A 17,431-nucleotide genomic window follows, 5' to 3' on the forward strand; every position below is an offset into this window, starting at 1 on the left:
ACCCTGTGGGGTGTGGTGACCCCATGGGGTGGGGTGACTCTGTGGGGTGTGGTGACACTGTGGGGTGTAGTGACCCTGTGGGTGACCCTGTGGGATGGAGTACCCCATGGGGTGTGGTGATCCTATGGGGAGGGTTGGTCCCATGTGGTGACCCTGTGGGAGGGGGTGACCCTGTGGGATGGGGTGACCCTGTGGGGTGGGGTGACCCTGTGGGGTGGCCCAATGTGGTGATCCGGAGAGGTGTGATGACCCCGTGGGGTGTGGTGACCCCATGGGGTGGGGTGACCCTGTGGGGTGTGGTGACACTGTGGGCTGTGGTGACCCCATGAGGTGGGGTGACCCTGTGGGGTGTGATGACACTGTGGGCGACCCTGTGGGGTGTGGTGACCCTGTGGGGTGGGGCGACCCCATGTGGTGATCCTGTGAGGTGTGATGACCCCGTGGGGTGTGGCGACCCTGTGGGGTGGGGTGACACTGTGGGGTGGGGTGACCCTGTGGGTGACCTTTTGGGTGCAGCGTGTGACCCCCGGCAGGTGGCGGAGCTGCTGGAGCCCACGGGCAGCAGTGTGACGGTGGAGCTTCCGCACTTGCGCAGCCTGGAGGCTACTGCGCTGACGGTCCGCACGCTGTGGGCGGGGGGCGAGTCGGAGGATGCTTCGGCCGCTGTCATCCTGCCGCACCTGCTGGCGCCCCCGGCCACCCCCGCCGAGCCCCGGGCCGACGTCTGGGAGCCTGGCCGGGCCGCCGCCACCCTGGGGCGCACGCTGGAACCCCCCGATCCCGGGCCTGGCCGCCGCTCCCCCTCTCCCAGCCGCATCCTCCCGCAGCCGCAGGGTGCGCCCGTGTCCTCCTCCGTGGCCAAGGCCATGGCCCGTGAGGCCGCGCAGAGGGTGGCAGACAGCAGCCGGGTAAGGCAGCAGGCATCCTCTCCCGTCACCTGGCCCCCAACACCAGTCCCCAGGCCCCAGTCCCCCATCCCCTGTCCCCTGTCACCGGGCCCCGGTTCTCCTCCAAGCTAGAGAAAAGGAGCGTATTCTTGGAGCGGGGTTCCGGGCACTATGTCAACTCCGATGAGGAGGACGCCTGTGAGTCCCCGGACGTGCAGAGGAGGGCCGTGTCGGTGGATGACTTCCTCAAGGGCTCGGAGCTCGGCAAGCAGGTGCAGACGGGGCGGGGGTGTGTGGTGGGGGATCCCCATCCCATCTGCAGCACAGGGCTCCCCCAGCCCCCGTGGTCCCCTGTCCCCAGCAGCACTGTTGCCACGGAGACGAGTACCACACGGAGAGCAGCCGGGGCTCCGACCTGTCGGACATCATGGAGGAGGATGAAGAGGAGCTGTACTCGGAGATGCAGCTGGAGGACGGGCGGCGCAGGCCCAGTGGCACGTCCCACAACGCCCTCAAGGTCAGAGTCCCCTCAGGGTCAGCATCCCCTCAAGGTCAGAGTCCCCTCAGGGTCAGTGTCCCCTCAGGGTCAGTGTCCTCTCAAGGTCATTGTTCCCTCAGGGTCATCGTCCCCTCAGCTCAGTCTCCCCTCAGGGTCAGTGTCCCCTCAGGGTCAGTCTCCCCTCAGGGTCAGCATCCCCTCAAGGTCAGCATCCCCTCAGGGTCAGTGTCCCCTCAGGGTCAGTATCCCCTCAGGGTCAGCATCCCCTCAAGGTCAGCATCCCTTCAGGGTCAGCGTCCCTCTCAGGGTCAGCATTCTCCTCAGGGTCAGTCTCCCCTCAGGGTCAGTCTCCCCTCAAGGTCAGCATCCCCTCAGGGTCAGTCTCCCCTCAGGGTCAGCATCCCCTCAAAGTCAGCATCCCCTCAGGTTTAGTCTCCCCTCAGCTCAGTGTTCCCTTAGGGTCAGTGTCCCCTCAGCTCAGTTTCCCCTCGGTCAGTGTCCCCTTAGGGCCAGTATCCCCTCAGAGTCAGCATCCCCCTCAGGGTCAGTCTCCCCTCAAGTTCAGTGTCCCCCTCAGGGTCAGTGTCTCCATCAGGGTCAGTATCCCCTCAGGGTCAGTGTCCCCTCAGGGTCAGTCTCCCCTCAAGGTCAGTCTCCCCTCAGGGTCAGCGTCCCCCTCAGGGTCAGTCTCCCCTCAGGGTCAGCGTCCATACCCGCTGCCTGAGCAGACCTAGCCCAAAGTGGGGGACATGTGGCACCTACAGGCCCACCCTTGTGGAGGGGTGTCTGGAGGGCCGTGTGGTCATCAGGGGAAGGGTGGGGGGACACTCAGCCTCATGGCAGCAGGGCCTCGGGGCACAGTCTGGACACCTGGGACCTCTGTTCTGCAGCCTGCGCAGCCTGGGGGAGGGACGGCCACGCCGACTGGACACTAGGCTGGAGAGGGAGGGCAGCCCCCTCAGCATGGGGCGGGCAGTCTTTGCGGGCAGCCCAGCCTCCACAGACGAGGCAGGCACAGCCCCAGCAGGCGCCCAGGGGACATGCCACTCGGCTGAGCACCCACGGGGCAGCCACAGGAGAGCCGCCATGGAGGGGCCAGCCATGGAAGGAGCACCCACAGAGGTCCCACCTGAGGAAGAACCACAGAGGAGCCAGCCTCAGAAGAGGCCTGCAGACAAGCCGGTGGACGCGCCCTGCGTGCTGCCCGCACCGGCCACACGGGACTCTGTCACGTCTCGTGGCCGGGGCAGCCGCACGCTGTCCGTGGGGTCTGACTGAGCCCAGTTTTGCCCCAGAGGCCAGAGCTGCTGGGCGGGAGTGTCCACTTGGGCTTGTGCGTGGAGAGGGCATGCTGGACAGACTCCCGGGAATGGCTGCTGGGACACATGGACACGAAAGCCGGCCCTGCGCACCGTGTGGGGACACAGGACAGGAGGCGGCAGGGGAGGAGACTCACACCCAGTGAGGCTGAGGAGTGGCCCCCACTGGGCCGGGTCCAGTTCTGTCAGGATCCGGCAGCTGTGGGTATTTGGCTATGCTGGGCACCCCTCTCCTGTGACACCCCCTGTGTGGGCACCCCTCTTCTGACACCCCCTGTGTGGACAACCCTGCCCTGACACCCCCTGTGTGGACACCCCTGCCCTGACACCCTCTGTGTGGGCACCCCTCTCCTGACACCCCCTGTGTGGGCACCCCTGCCATGACACCCCTGTGGGCACCCCTCTCCTGACACCCCCTGTGTGGACACCCCTGCCATGACACCCTCTGTGTGGGCACCCCTCTCCTGTGAAACACCCTGTGTGGGCACCCCTGCCCTGACACCCCCTGTGTGGACACCCCACTCCTGACACCCCCTGTGTGGACACCCCTGCCCTGACACCCTCTGTGTGGACACCCCTGCCCTGACACCCTCTGTGTGGGCATCCCTGCCCTGACACCCCCTGTGTGGGCATCCCCTGCCCTGACACCGCCTGTGTGGGCACCCCTGCCCTGACACCCTCTGTGTGGGCACCCCTCTCTGTGACACCCCCTGTGTGGGCATCCCTGCCCTGACACCCCCAGTGTGGGCACCCCTGCCCTGACACCCTCTGTGTGGGCACCCCTGCCCTGACACCCTCTGTGTGGGCACCCCTGCCCTGACACCCTCTGTGTGGGCACCCCTGCCCTGACACCCCCTGTGTGGGCACCCCTCTCCTGACACCTCCTGTGTGGACACCCCTGCCCTGACACCCTCTGTGTGGACACCCCTGCCCTGACACCCTCTGTGTGGGCATCCCTGCCCTGACACCGCCTGTGTGGGCACCCCTGCCCTGACACCCTCTGTGTGGGCACCCCTCTCTTGTGACACCCCCTGTGTGGGCATCCCTGCCCTGACACCCCCAGTGTGGGCACCCCTGCCCTGACACCCTCTGTGTGGGCACCCCTGCCCTGACACCCTCTGTGTGGGCACCCCTGCCCTGACACCCCGTGTGGGCACCCCTGCCCTGACACCCTCTGTGTGGGCACCCCTGCCCTGACACCCCCTGTGTGGGCATCCCCTCTCCTGACACCCCCTGTGTGGGCACCCCTGCCCTGACACCCCCTGTGTGGGCATCCCTCTCCTGTGACAACCCCTGTGTGGGCACCCCTGCCCTGACACCCCCTGTGTGGGCATCCTGCCCTGACACCCCCTGTGTGGGCATCCCTGCCCTGACACCCCTTGTGTGGGCACCCCTCTCCTGACACCCCCTGTGTGGGCACTGCTGCCCTGACACCCTCTGTGTGGGCACCCCTGCCCTGACACCCCCTGTTTGGGCACCCCTGCCCTGACACCCCCTGTGTGGGCACCCCTGCCCTAACACCCGCTGTGTGGGCATCCTGCCCTGGTCCCAGGTATCTGGCAGTACCACCCCAGCCCCGCGATCCCTGCTCTGTGGTCCTGTGTTGGTGCTGGGGGCCGAGGCCGGGCTGGGGTGACAAGACAGCACAGCCAGGGGCACCCAGAGGGCACACCCAATGGGGACTCCCAGGTGGGGACGCAGAGGGCCGAGGCTCGGGGGTGACACTGCTGCCCCTGGTACGCAGACAGTCTGGTGTGGGCCCCCAGCCGCCAGAGCCCAGGAGAGCGGCCGTGGCCGTGGCTTTGCACGGAGATGAGTCCCAAGGGCGTGGCGGGCAGGGCACCGGGCAGCTCCGGGGACTTCGGAAGGTGCCGGAAGGAGGTGCGGCCCGTGGGTGGACAGGCCGGTGACGACCCCGGGCACTAACTGTCTGTCTTCTCTCCTCCGCGCATGCACGCACCAGGATGGCACAACCCCGCAGGGTCCCCGCAGCCCCCGGCTGTGCAGTATCCCTGAGGTGGCCAAGGAGGACGGGGAGCCCTGGCGCGGACGGGCGGGGGGCCCCTCCCGGGCTCACGCCCCCAGGCCCGCCCAGCCCCACTGGGGAGACACCCCCCCGGAGGAGCGGGGCTGCCGCCTATGCCGCTGGGCCACCCGGAGCCCCGACAGCGGCCTGGACTGTGGCAGCGAGGAGGAGGAGCTGCATCTGAGCCTGCGCCCGCCCGCAGCTCCCAGGGGGCCCGGCCCCCGCTGTGCCTGCCCCGGCTCCGGCCCTGGGCTCCTCGGGCCCCCGAGGCCCCCGCCAGGGCGCGGGCCGCTCAGACGGCAGGACGGCATCCTGGAGGACGCGGTGCGGCCCGAGGCGCGTGGGGGGCGCCTGCAGCAGCCGCGAGAGGCGCCCAGGAGCCCGGCCGGGCCCCCGGTGTGTGCCCCCCGCTTGTGCCCACCGGGCCTGCTTTGGGGTGCCGCCCGTGCCCGCGCCAGCGGCTGCTTGGTTAATGGACAAACAACTGAATCTAAATTTTAACTGAGGGTCAGCTGAGCGGCTTTCCCAGAGACCCTTGAGCCGGGCTGAGGCCGCCTGGTGCCGGTGGGGGGGGTGCTCTCGTGGTTTTTGGGCCTTTTTCTGGCCTTCAGAACAGAACTTCAGGGGGCAGGTGCAGAGTCGCCCCGTTCCCCTGCCTATGCCGTGTCCCCGCCCGCCCGGACACCCGCCAACCCCCACCCGCCACCTGTCTCGTGGGTTTGAGGTCGGCCAGCGGGAGTTTGGGGTCCACCCTCGGCTGGCTTCTCTGCCGAGCCCTCCTCCCTCCCGTCACCGCGCAGCTGGGCCTGTGAGCTCGGGGCCCAGGGTGCGGCTGCCATGGGGCCCCTCAGGGGCTGTGCTGTATGGTCACTGCCATCCTGGGGGCCCGGAAGGGGCGTCGACTTCAGTGTCACAAGCTCCTTCCTGCCCTGTGTTTTGGGGGCCCCACCCCTGGGGGCTCTGCTGAGACCGGGTCGGGGGATTAGCTGAGGTCACCCAGGCTTTCTCGCTGGCCTCCCTGCCACACGGGGTGCCCTGGGGCAATCAGCTAACCATTCAGTTAAAAGCTACGTTTAGTTGCCTTCAGCGCTTCTGCTTCTGAGCTGAGCTGCTCTGCCAGCTGGGTGCGGCCGGCTGACCCCCTTCTCCCGCCCTAGATCCTGGGGAACCCCGCATCCACGGGCAGGGCCGACAGGGCAGACGGGGGCCACAGGCTCTCCCACGGCATGGGCCCCCCGAGGCCCCGGGCAGCCATGGTCCCCGCCATTGGTGAGTGGGCTGCAGCCCCCCCCCCCAGGTCATGGGGGACCTGAAACCAAGGGGGACAGGAAGGGGCACAGGGACAGAGGAAGATGTCGGTCCCCAGAGACCAGGCGGCCCCGTGGAGGGGGCTCTGGCCCGAGGGAGTCCTGAGGCGGGTGCACCCCCGCTTGGCTTCCAGGCCTACTTCAGAGAGACTTGGGCCAGGGCCCCCAGGGTGGGGCTTGTCCATAGGAGGCTGCAGGGAAGGGAGAAAGCCTTGTTTGAGCTCCACCTGGTTAGTGTGCGGGGGGGGGGGGGGGGGGGCTAGGATGGCGGGATGGGGGGGTATCATGTGCACAGTTGGAGTGGACGGTCCTGTGTGTCCCCAGAGCAGGTGTCAGGTGCCACTCGGCCTTCCATCCACCCAGCACTGGCCACCCCTCCCCCGTCCACCCCTCCCTCCTTCCCTCTGTCCCTCCATCCCTCTGTCTCTCAGTTCCTCCGCCCCCCAGCCCCACCCGGCACCATCCCGCCTGCCTCCCGCCCAGTGGCCGTGCCACGTGGAGCTGGTCTCCGGCCGGCTGGCGGTCAGGGCTGAGGAAGCCCCCTGAGATCCTGGCCGCAGTCGCGCCCTCCCCTCTCCAGACGACTACGGGCAGGACCGGCTGTCTCCCGAGCCTTACGAGGAGTCGGAGACGGACCCCGGGGCGGACGACCTCCCAGCCCGCGTCTTCGTGGCTCTGTTTGACTATGACCCGCTCACCATGTCGCCGAACCCCGACGCGGCAGAGGAAGAGCTGCCCTTCAAAGAGGGCCAGATCATCAAGGTGGGCTGGGGCGCCGCGGACCCCGGGGCCCAGCGGACGCGCGGCCGGCCTCACTGCCACCGCCCACCTCCCTCACGGCCGGCCGCAGGTCTACGGTGACAAGGACGCGGACGGCTTCTACCGCGGCGAGACCTGTGCCCGGCTGGGCCTGATCCCCTGCAACATGGTGTCCGAGATCCGGGCGGAGGACGAGGAGATGGTGGCGCAGCTGCTCAGACAGGGCTTCCTGCCGCTCAGCACGCCCGTGGAGAAGACAGGTGGGCGGCCGGGCCACGGGGGGTGCGGGGTGACCGGGCCTGGCTGACGGGGAATGAATGCCCCCCACCCCTGCCAGAGCTCAGGGGCCGGGGCTGGGGCGGGTCTGCGGGCTGGAGGAGGGGGACCCTGCCAGCTGCTGGGCTCAGAGCCTCTGAACCTCTCCTGGAGCACCTGTGCCTCTGGCCAGCCTCCCTCCCTCCCTCCCTCCCTCCCTTCCTTCCTTTTGCCTCTGGGGTCATTGCTGGGGCTCAGTGTCGGCATTATGCATCCACTGCCCCTGGAGGCCATTTTTCATTTTTATCTGCTAGGACAGAGAGAAACTGAGAGGGGAGGGGGAGATCGAGAGGGAGAGACAGACACCTGCACACCTGCTTCACCACACATGAAGCTTTTCCCCCTGCAGGTGGGGAGCCGGGGTTCAAACCAGGATCCTCGTATGGGTCCTTGCGCTTCGTACTATGTGCGCTTAACCAGGTGCACCACTGCCTTCCCCCTTAAAAAAATTTTTTTTGTTGGGCCGGGTGGTAGCACACCTGGTAGAGGGACACGTTACAGTGTGCAAGGACCCAGGTTCGAGTCCCTGCCCCCATCTGCAGGGGGAAAGCTTTGCAAGTGGTGAAGCAGGGCTGCAGATGTCTCTGTCTCCCTCTCCCTCACTATTTCCCACTTCCCTCTCAATTTCTGGTAGTCTCTATCCAATAAATAAATTAAAACGATTTTAAAAATTTATTTAGTTATTGAAAAGAAACATCCAGAAATTGAGAAGGGAGCAGGAGATAGAGATTTTGTAAATGGCGTCTAATTAAAATTACTTGTCAAGGCATAAATAAGGAGTTGAAGCAAGGCATTTATTCTTTTGCCAAAGGGCGCCCCCTTCACCCTTCTCCCGCCTTTTATACCTGACACAGAAATATCCCCTCCACCCCTGGGCTGGGCTGCAGAGCTCACAATCTCCCCGCTGTCTAAATAAGGAAAGGGAGAGAGTCTGAGGGTCTCTGCTGGGGGATTAGCCAGCACTGCAAGGAGCTGACCTAGAGAACACAAAATTCCTGGCCACAGGTGGTCAGAGATGACAGTTCATAAAAAGAAGTTTTATACTAAACAGTTGTACTCACGTTCTTTTGAAGAGAAGACCTAACTACCTCTCACAGAGAGATGCCTGCAGCCCTGCTTCACCGCTCGTGAAGCTTCCCCCCTGCAGGTGGGGACCAGGGGCTCGAACCCAGGTCCTTGTTCACTATGATGTGTGCGCTCAGCCAGGTGCGCCGCCACCCAGTCCCATCAGGCAGCTCTTCCTTCCCGTGATGACACAGACTCCCAGAGCACAGCCATTCTAGTGGGCTTCTCAACAGCCATGTGTGCAGATCCAGGACACTGAAGGGAGAGCTGGGAGCCCTCGCACCAGCAGGGAGAGAAGGGGCCATGCCTCGAGCTGGCACTGGCCCACAGACCCCAACTAGCCTGCGTCTGTGCCTGGCTTAGGAGACGCTGAACCAGACTGGAAACCTATACAGTCAGGCAAAGGGACAGGACAGTCTTTCAGGACAGGCATAGAGGCTCTTCTTAGTGACTGTGTGTGGGGGGTGAGGCCAGAGGCTGTGGAGAGAGCCTGGCTCAGAGTGTGGGGCCCACAGCACAAGAGGACACCCTCGGAGATGTGGCCCCAACCGTCTGCAGGGCTGCTGCCTGCTGCACAGTCCCTCTGGCTCCTGCCTGCCTAGCAGGAAGGCTGCGGCCAGCCTCTGTCCACAGGGGACCCTGCACCTTCCCTCTCCCAGGGGATGAGCACACTGGCCAGGGGCAGACACAGTGCAGCCTGGGGGAGGGGGCCCTGGGGTGTGGGGCGCCCGGGCAGCCTGGGGGAGGGGGCCCTGGGGTGTGGGGCGCCCGGGCAGCCTGGGGGAGGGGGCCCTGGGGTGTGGGGCGCCCGGGCAGCCTGGGGGAGGGGGCCCTGGGGTGTGGGGCGCCCGGGCAGCCTGGGGGAGGGGGCCCTGGGGTGTGGGGCGCCCGGGCAGCCTGGGGGAGGGGGCCCTGGGGTGTGGGGCGCCCGGGCAGCCTGGGGGAGGGGGCCCTGGGGTGTGGGGCGTCCGGGCAGCCTGGGGGGGGCCTGTGGGGGGCCGGGGTGTGGTGACCAGAGGGGCCGTCCTGTGACCCTGGAAGCTCTCCGGCCTGTGTAGAGAGAAGCAGGAGGACTGGTCGCAGGCCCTCGCCGTCCACGCGGAGGATGGTGGCCCTCTACGACTACGACCCAAGGGAGAGCTCCCCCAATGTGGACGTCGAGGTACAGGCCAGCCCCGCCTGCCAGGGCAGAGGGCAGAGGGCGCCACCGTGGCTGCGTGTGGCCCCAGTAGGCGGGTGGGGGCCATGGGTGGTCAGACGGGGGACATGGACCAGAGCCTGGCCAGACTCAGAACTGGATCTCGCCCTCTGCCCTCCGCCCGCCGCCCGCTGGCCCTGGGAGCACCTCACGGGTGCTGTGTCCTCCGCAGGCCGAGTTGACCTTCTGCACAGGAGACATCATCACCGTTTTTGGTGACATTGACGAGGATGGGTTTTATTACGTAAGTCGTGAGGCCTCGGGCCGGCCATGCTGACTCAGTGTTCAGCCTGTCTTGTCTGGACATTGCAAGGCGATTGGGGCCTAAGGTGCCTATGGGCTCCCCCGGCCTACCCACTCCCCCTCCCCTGCCCACTCCCCTGCCCACTCCCCTGCCCTGCCTACTCCCATGACCCCTGCCCTGCCCACTCCCTCTGCCCTGCCCACTCCCTTGCTCACTCCTACTTCCTGTCCTGGCTGGCAGGCACTATGCTGGAGGACATGGCTCCTGGAGGAGCCTGGTCCAGGAGCTGCTGCCCAGGCCCCTCGGGTGGGTGGGGGCTCCTCCGGCTCTTTTGGGGTTCGTCCTCTGGCCACAGTGGCGGCAGCAGCTCTCACCAGCCTCCCGCCCTGCTTGCAGGGGGAGCTCAATGGGCAGAAAGGCCTCGTGCCTTCCAACTTCCTAGAGGAAGTTCCGGATGACGTGCAGGTCTACCTGTCGGACGCGCCCATGCGGCCCAAGGCGAAGCGGGTAAGCTTGGGCCCCGGCCTCCCCCAGCCCCTCAGCCACCGTGGGGACACTGTCTTGGCACTGATGCTCGTACCCTGGCCGGCCAGCACACACCCTGAGTCTTTCTCCGCCCCTCCATGGGGCTGTGCCCAAGCCCCCTTAACTCTGTGCCCTGAGTGTAAGCCTCCCCCGCTGCCCAGGCTTCCTTCACGAGGGCCTCCCCGCCCGCCTAGACTCACCTCACGTGCTGGGGGCAGGCTGGTCACCTGCCCTCCTAGGCTTTTTGTTTTGTTTTGTTTTTTGGGGTTTTTTTTTGCCCTTTTAACACAAAGACCACCTTCTCAGCAGTTGAACTACTAGACGACATTCATGTTAGTGTCTCATTTTTGTTTTACTTCATCACGGCGAGTTTTTATATATTCTATTTTTATATATATATATATATTTTTATTTCTTTGCTCATCTGCTTGGAAACAGAAGAAGAGTGTTCATTTCACACCTTAATCAGGCAATGTAGCCTTCACGTAAGTGAGCAACTGGGGACACCTGTAGACACCAACTCACGCTACCTTAACGGGCAGTGCGGTAGGCTTAAGGGCCACTGTGGGGTCAAGGAAAAGAAATATGTCTCAGACCAACCACTGGACCTGAAGTGCTAGGGTCCTCCTCGCTCTCAGTTGCAAAGCAACTGGACTTGTAGTGAAATCCCCGCTAGCCTCCCTGCTATTCACACTGAGTCTCTGAAAAGCCCTTGGGACATATTTCTTCACAGGCTGACTCTGTTCAGAGAGAGAGTCCCGGTGTCTGCGCCCGGTGTAAGTGAAGCTGCATATTGCATTGTCAGCACTTTTAAAAAGCACAAACATGTTTACTGTAGGAAATAGAACTTAAAAAAGAAAAAGGAAAAGGAATCGGAGACCAAGCAGCCGGGCAGCGAGGACAGGGGTGGCGTGGAGGTGACTCCCGGCACCCAGCACGCTGGCTGGTCGGACGCCGGCCGTGCTCCTCCGGCGGCCGCGGCTCCCGCTCTCCTCAGAGCGCAGGCGTGGCGTGCGGCTCTGGCAAGCAGACCGGCTGGTGTGCCGATGCCAATGCAATGCTCACCTTTCTGCCCACGCGGCTGGTGGCGCGCTAGGCGGCCAGGTGGTATCTTCAGGTGTCCTTTGGGGTGTGTGCCAAGCCGTTTTCCATTAGGGGGAGGCCTTGACTCCCGATCCAAGCAAGCTCGAAGCCCCTTGGCTTGTGTCCACTGCCCGCTGAGTAGTGGCCGCTCATGTCAGGAAACCAGGTGGGGAACTCCACCTCCGGTGACGTGGAGTGGCAGGGCATGGGACAAGGGCCTCTGAGTTTTCTTTGATTGTCATTAAGGTTCCTTTTAGTTTTTTGTTTTGTTTTGCTTTTTACTTTCGACCAGTGTGCCATCACCCGTACTCGCTAGTCCCCGACCCAGGACTTCACACGTCCCGGTCATTTTCAGACCCAGCAGCTCCCTCTCAGAAAGCTCCCCCGTTGGCTTCTGCCCTCAGCTAGGGCAAAGCCCTCCCTTCTCCGCAGCACAGTGTCCCCCCCGCCCCCAGACAGAGACCGGGTGAGGGAGTGTGCTGAGCCCGTGGGAGAGGGTGTGTGCCCACAACACGGGCAGTCCCGGCGGGCCCCGGGGCGTTGGTGTCGCTAAGCGGATGGGTGTCGTGCCGGCACTCAGTAAACTGTCGCAATGTACCTACCAGGTTCCTCCTGAGGGTTCAGGTACAGCGAGGAGAGCGCCGTCCCCCACAGCCCATCTCCATTCGGGGTCTCCTCCGTCATCTAAGGGTACTGGTAGTCCTGGGAGAGGCAGGGAAATGTCCTCGAGAAAGAAAAAGGGGCTGCTTTCCAAAGGCAAGAAACTGCTGAAAAAGCTGGGTGCGGTGAAATGACCCCTGCACTGCTGGACAGCCTCCAACCCGTGATCTCTCTCGTTCCAAACTAGGGCCTTCCTGACTCACCCACTTCCTAAAACACCCACCTCCTCCCCGACACCACAGAGAAACGCACTTTCCCTCTGCCCACTGCACCCGGCCACGGACCGAGCTGTGCCCCCGGGCCCGAGGGCAGCCAGGAGGCGGGTGTGCCTCCCGTGCACCTGTCCTCTGCCCTCGGGGGCGACCGCAGCCTTGGCCCTCCTCAGTGCAGTGTTTGCCTCCCATGGCGCCTAGCTCCCACTAACTCCGGTCCCGACATCCTAGTCTAACCTCTGCCTTGATGTCCTGCCTTATTGGTGCACTCGGTCCACGCTCTCCAAAGCCGCTGTGTGCTCTGTGCATGTCGTGTGTCCAGCGCTCCCCGCCTCACACACAGTACCAGGCCACACACAGAGCACAGCAGAGGGCTGAGGAGAGGACTCGGAGCACCTCTCCTTCAGCCTACGGGGAAGCTGGCTGCATCCGTTGCTCTTAGCGTCACGTTGGGTGGCACGTGGATCCACGTCACCTTCATTACTTGCCAAAATGCCCCCGACACTCAGTGAGCAGCACACGCGCAGACAGAGCCGCACGCCGTCAGCCCCGACACCTCGGCCCCGAGTCTGCTCAGAACAGCCCATGAGTCCCCGTCAGAGTTGCTGCCAGACGTGTTCGATGCTTTTCTCTTTTGTAATTCTTGTTCTCTTATTGTGAATTGTTTTTACTCTTTTTACATACTTTTCCGACTGCCTTTCTTTTGTAATTTATGGCGATTTATAAATGGACGACAAAGTTTTCCCCACTGTGTCTTCAAAACCTGCACTGTAAACGTGACAGAGTGAGTGTGTGTAACTTTATTAAAGGAAGACTGCTCAGTGTGGCTCAGACTGTGGGCGTGTGCATGTGTACGGTTAAGCTCTTTTACAGAAATAAAACGTTATTTTATACAGTGCCACTTATCTAAGATTTTCCTTTTATATTATAACAGCATAGATGACTGCTTCTCCCTGCACATTCAAAAACAATCTCTAGGCCTTATCTTTGGGGGGACTTTCCTCTGAATTACTTCTGGCCCCCTTTGGGGACCGAGTGCTGGGGTGGCCCCGGCCACCCGTCCCCAAGAAAGGAGCCTGGAGACACCAGCATCTTGGGGGCAGCTGCAAGGGGGGGTGGCCAGTCTGGGCCCAGGGACACCCCAGCTGTAGGTGTCGAGGGGATCAGAGACGGCAGAGAGCCTGCTGTGAAGGGGTGCGGCCTGCACAGACACGCCTGGTTTGGATGGGTCAGCACCTCACCCCGGGAATCATGGCGGTGGTGGCAGGCACCAGGGGGTGGGGGAGAAGAGCTAGGCACGCAGTGGGGGTGGGGCTCAACATGGGGACGGTGGCTCTGAGATAAACAGCACAGGCTGCAGGCTCGGGGCCACAGGAAAGCCACTGATGCACAGTAGAGGCAAAGAGGTTCTGGGGTCTGTCTGGAGCAGGCTGGAGTCTGTCTGGAGCAGGCTGGGGAGTCTGTCTGGAGCAGGCAGGGGGTGGGTCTGTCTGGAGCAGGCTGAGGGGTCTGGAGCAGTCTGGGGGGTCTGTCTGGAGCAGGCTGGGGGTCTGTCTGGAGCAGGCTGGGGGTCTGTCTGGAGCAGGCTGGGGGTCTGTCCAGAGCAGGCTGGGGTCTGTCTGAAGCAGGCTGGGGGGTCTGTCTGGAGCAGGCTGGGGGTGTCTGGAGCAGGCGGGGGGGTGTCTGTCTGAAGCAGGCTGGGGGCTCTCTCCGGAGCAGGCTGGGCGGTCTGTCTGAAGCAGGTTAGGGGGTCTGTCTGAAGCAGGTTAGGGGGTCTGTCTGGAGCAGGCTGGGGGGTCTGTCTGAAGCTGGCTGGAGGGTCTGTCTGAAGTAGGCTGGGGAGTCTGTCTGGAGCAGGCTGGGGATCTATCTGGAGCAGGCTGGGGATCTGTCTGGAGCAGGCTGGGGGGTCTGTCTGAAGCAGGCTGGGGGGTCTGTCTGAAGCAGGCTGGGGGTCTGTCTGAAGCAGGCTGGGGGGTCTGTCTGAAGCAGGCTGGGGGGTCTGTCTGAAGCAGGCTGGGGGTCTGTCTGAAGCAGGCTGGGGAGTCTGTCTGGAGCAGGCTGGGGGTCTGTCTGAAGCAGGCTGGGGCATCTGGAGCAGGCTGGGGGTCTGTCTGAAGCAGGCTGGGGGTCTGTCTGGAGCAGGCTGGGGGGTCTGTCTGAAGCAGGCTGGGGGGTCTGTCTGAAGCAGGCTGGGGCATCTGGAGCAGGCTGGGGGTCTGTTTGGAGCAGGTTGGGGGTCTGTCTGGAGCAGGCTGGGGGGTCTGTCTGAAGCAGGCTGGGGGTCTGCCTGGAGCAGGATGGGGGTCTGTCTGGAGCAGGCTGGGGGGTCTGAAGCAGGCTGGGGGGGTCTGTCTGGAGAAGGCTGGGGGTTCTGTCTGAAGCAGGCTGGGGGTTCTGTCTGAAGCAGGCTGGGGGGTCTGTCTGGAGCAGGCTGGGGGGTCTGTCTGGAGCAGGCTGGGGGTCTGTCTGGAGCAGGCTGGGGGGTCTGTCTGGAGCAGGCGGGGGGGGGGTCTGTCTGAAGCAGGCTGGGGGCTCTCTCCAGAGCAGGCTGGGCGGTCTGTCTGAAGCAGGTTAGGGGGTCTGTCTGGAGCAGGCTGGGGGGTCTGTCTGAAGCTGGCTGGAGGGTCTGTCTGAAGCAGGCTGGGGAGTCTGTCTGGAGCAGGCTGGAGGGTCTGTCTGGAGCTGGCTGGGGGGTCTGTCTAGAGCAGACTGGGGGCATATGGAGCAGGCTGGAGGGTCTGTCTGGAGCAGGCTGGGGGAGTCTGGAGCAGGCTGGGGGGTCTGTCTGAAGCAGGCTGGGGGTCTGTCTGAAGCAGGCTGGGGCATCTGGAGCAGGCTGGGGGTCTGTCTGGAGCAGGTTGGGGGTCTGTCTGGAGCAGGCTGGGGGGTCTGTCTGAAGCAGGCTGGGGGTCTGCCTGGAGCAGGATGGGGGTCTGTCTGGAGCAGGCTGGGGGGTCTGAAGCAGGCTGGGGGGGTCTGTCTGGAGAAGGCTGGGGGTTCTGTCTGAAGCAGGCTGGGGGGTCTGTCTGGAGCAGGCTGGGGGGTCTGTCTGGAGCAGGCTGGGGGGTCTGTCTGGAGCAGGCTGGGGGTCTGTCTGGAGCAGGCTGGGGGGTCTGTCTGGAGCAGGCGGGGGGGGGTCTGTCTGAAGCAGGCTGGGGGCTCTCTCCAGAGCAGGCTGGGCGGTCTGTCTGAAGCAGGTTAGGGGGTCTGTCTGGAGCAGGCTGGGGGGTCTGTCTGAAGCTGGCTGGAGGGTCTGTCTGAAGCAGGCTGGGGAGTCTGTCTGGAGCAGGCTGGAGGGTCTGTCTGGAGCTGGCTGGGGGGTCTGTCTAGAGCAGACTGGGGGCATCTGGAGCAGGCTGGAGGGTCTGTCTGGAGCAGGCTGGGGGAGTCTGGAGCAGGCTGGGGGGTCTGTCTGAAGCAGGCTGGGGGTCTGTCTGAAGCAGGCTGGGGGTCTGTCTGGAGCAGGCTGGGGGGTCTGTCTGGAGCAGGCTGGGGGGTCTGTCTGCAGCAGGCTGGGGGTCTGTCTGCAGCAGGCTGGGGGTCTGTCTGGAGCAGGCTGGGGGGTCTGTCTGGAGCAGGCTGGGGGGTCTGTCTGGAGCAGGTTGGAGGGTCTGTCTGGAGCAGGCTGGGGGGTCTGTCTGAAGCAGGCTGGGGGGTCTGTCTGGAGCAGGCTGGGGGGTCTGTCTGGAGCAGGTTGGGGGGTCTGTCTGGAACAGGCTGGGGGGTCTGTCTGGAGCAGGCTGGGGGTCTGTCTGGAGCAGGCTGGGGGTGAGGTGGCATGGGTTCTGTCTGCAGCAGGCTTGGCGTCTTGTCTGGAGAGAGGGCCTGGGAGAGTTAGGTGTCAGAGAAGGGGTGTTGGGACAGGGCCCAGAGTCAGGCAGATGCAGGAAAAGTTTTGTAAACACAGAACAGGGAGACCCGGGCGTGTCCTGAGACTGAGCAACAGGAAGGCAGGCTGTGGCCAGACCGCAGGGATGAGGGACGTGCCACCTGTCCCACAACTGCAGGGTGCTGGCAGCTTCACACGTGCCAACTGCAGGCCTGCTGCCCGCAGGCAGATGGACTCAGTGGTTCAGCCCCTGCAAACACGTCTATCACCTCCCCACCAGGCTTTAGGATTCAATTGGGCTGAAATAACGAGCCCAGGGAGAGGCTAACTCCCAGACCTGTGTCTGAATCACAGCAAACGCGTCTCTGAAGATTCCCTCACAGCTTCAGGCTAGACAGCTCCTGCTAAGACACAAGACCAGAGGCAAGCAAAGCCCAGGCGACAGTCACCAGGATTCTGAGTCTTGAGGTGCCGTGGGCACTGCTGGGCAGAGAGCTTCACCGAGGGTGGGTCTGCACGGTTTGAGGGAGAGAGTTCAGGGATCCATCTGCTTTTCCAGGAATATGTTTTCAAAGATAGGGAGGCCTTTCAGCTCTCATGTCTAGCCCAAAGCCTGTCAGAACGGCACTGAAATGACTCAGTCATCAGCAGGAAACCTGGAAACAGCGTCCCGGCTCCCGCACACCCGCGGCGCCACAAGGACCTCTCCTCTGCCTGCTTTTGCTACTGCTCCTTCTCTTTTCTTCTTTTCTTTTCTGCCTCCAGAGTTGTCACAGCGACTTGGTGCCAGCACTGTGAATCCACTGCTCCGGGTGGCCTTTTTTTTTTTTTTTTCATTTTTGTTGCTGCTGCTGTTGTTGGACAGGACAGAGACACTGAGAGGGGAGGGGGAGATAGGGAGGGACAAAGAGACACCTGCAGCCCTGCTTCGCTGCATGTGAAGTGATCCTCCTGCAGGTGGGAGCTGGGGGCTCGAACCCAGATCCTTGCACAGGTCCTGGTGCTTAGTCCTGTGTATGTTTAACTGCGTGCACCGCTGCCCACCCCCATCACTGTTCTTTCATTTCGTTTTGGTTTTTGCTTGGCACTCTTATGAAATCTTATAACTCTCCAAAAGTGCTTCTTTAAAAATATTTCCAAGTCAAATAGGTTACGGAGCCTAATGACCAAGAACAATGTCAACAGCAGTTAAGCTAAAACAACCGTGAGGCACTAAAACCATTTTTATTCGTAATAGTGCAGTTAGACCCAAAGGGCCTCTACACTGTAAGACCAAGTACCCCAACGGAGACAAGCCACGGCGCCAAGCTGCAGCTCTGGAGATGGGTGTGTGGCTGTTGGTGCCCACAGAGGCTCTCCTGGCGCACACCCACATTAGTCTCAAGGCTGTGCGTGGCAACGGTTCCCAGACACCCTGTGTTTCCACAGTCACAGTGGCTGGCAGGCATTTCTTCACATACCCTGCTCTACCAGCAGTGACGCTCGTGTGTGTGTGTGTGT

At 63.3% G+C, this 17,431-nt stretch overlaps 1 protein-coding gene across 13 annotated transcripts in view; it reads left to right on the forward strand.

Moving 5' to 3' along the window:
• RIMBP2 (RIMS binding protein 2) overlaps window positions 1-12,997 on the forward strand; it is a 50,721-nt gene extending 37,724 nt beyond the window's left edge. For 4 of the 13 annotated variants that reach the window (XM_060192747.1, XM_060192748.1, XM_060192755.1 and 1 more), the window contains 10 exons: window positions 534-908; window positions 1,016-1,159; window positions 1,252-1,404; window positions 4,669-5,127; window positions 5,889-6,000; window positions 6,619-6,800; window positions 6,889-7,057; window positions 9,236-9,339; window positions 9,548-9,619; window positions 10,016-10,568. In XM_060192747.1, coding sequence (XP_060048730.1) covers window positions 534-908; window positions 1,016-1,159; window positions 1,252-1,404; window positions 4,669-5,127; window positions 5,889-6,000; window positions 6,619-6,800; window positions 6,889-7,057; window positions 9,236-9,339; window positions 9,548-9,619; window positions 10,016-10,465 — 2,220 coding nt within the window. In that variant the 3' untranslated portion in view covers window positions 10,466-10,568. The other 9 variants (XM_060192758.1, XM_060192759.1, XM_060192757.1 and 6 more) reach the window with 7 other exon arrangements.
• Window positions 12,998-17,431: the final 4,434 nt, after the last annotated feature.

The sequence above is a fragment of the Erinaceus europaeus genome, chromosome 6 (assembly GCF_950295315.1).
Source record: "Erinaceus europaeus chromosome 6, mEriEur2.1, whole genome shotgun sequence".
In the NCBI taxonomy this organism is placed as follows: domain Eukaryota; kingdom Metazoa; phylum Chordata; class Mammalia; order Eulipotyphla; family Erinaceidae; genus Erinaceus; species Erinaceus europaeus.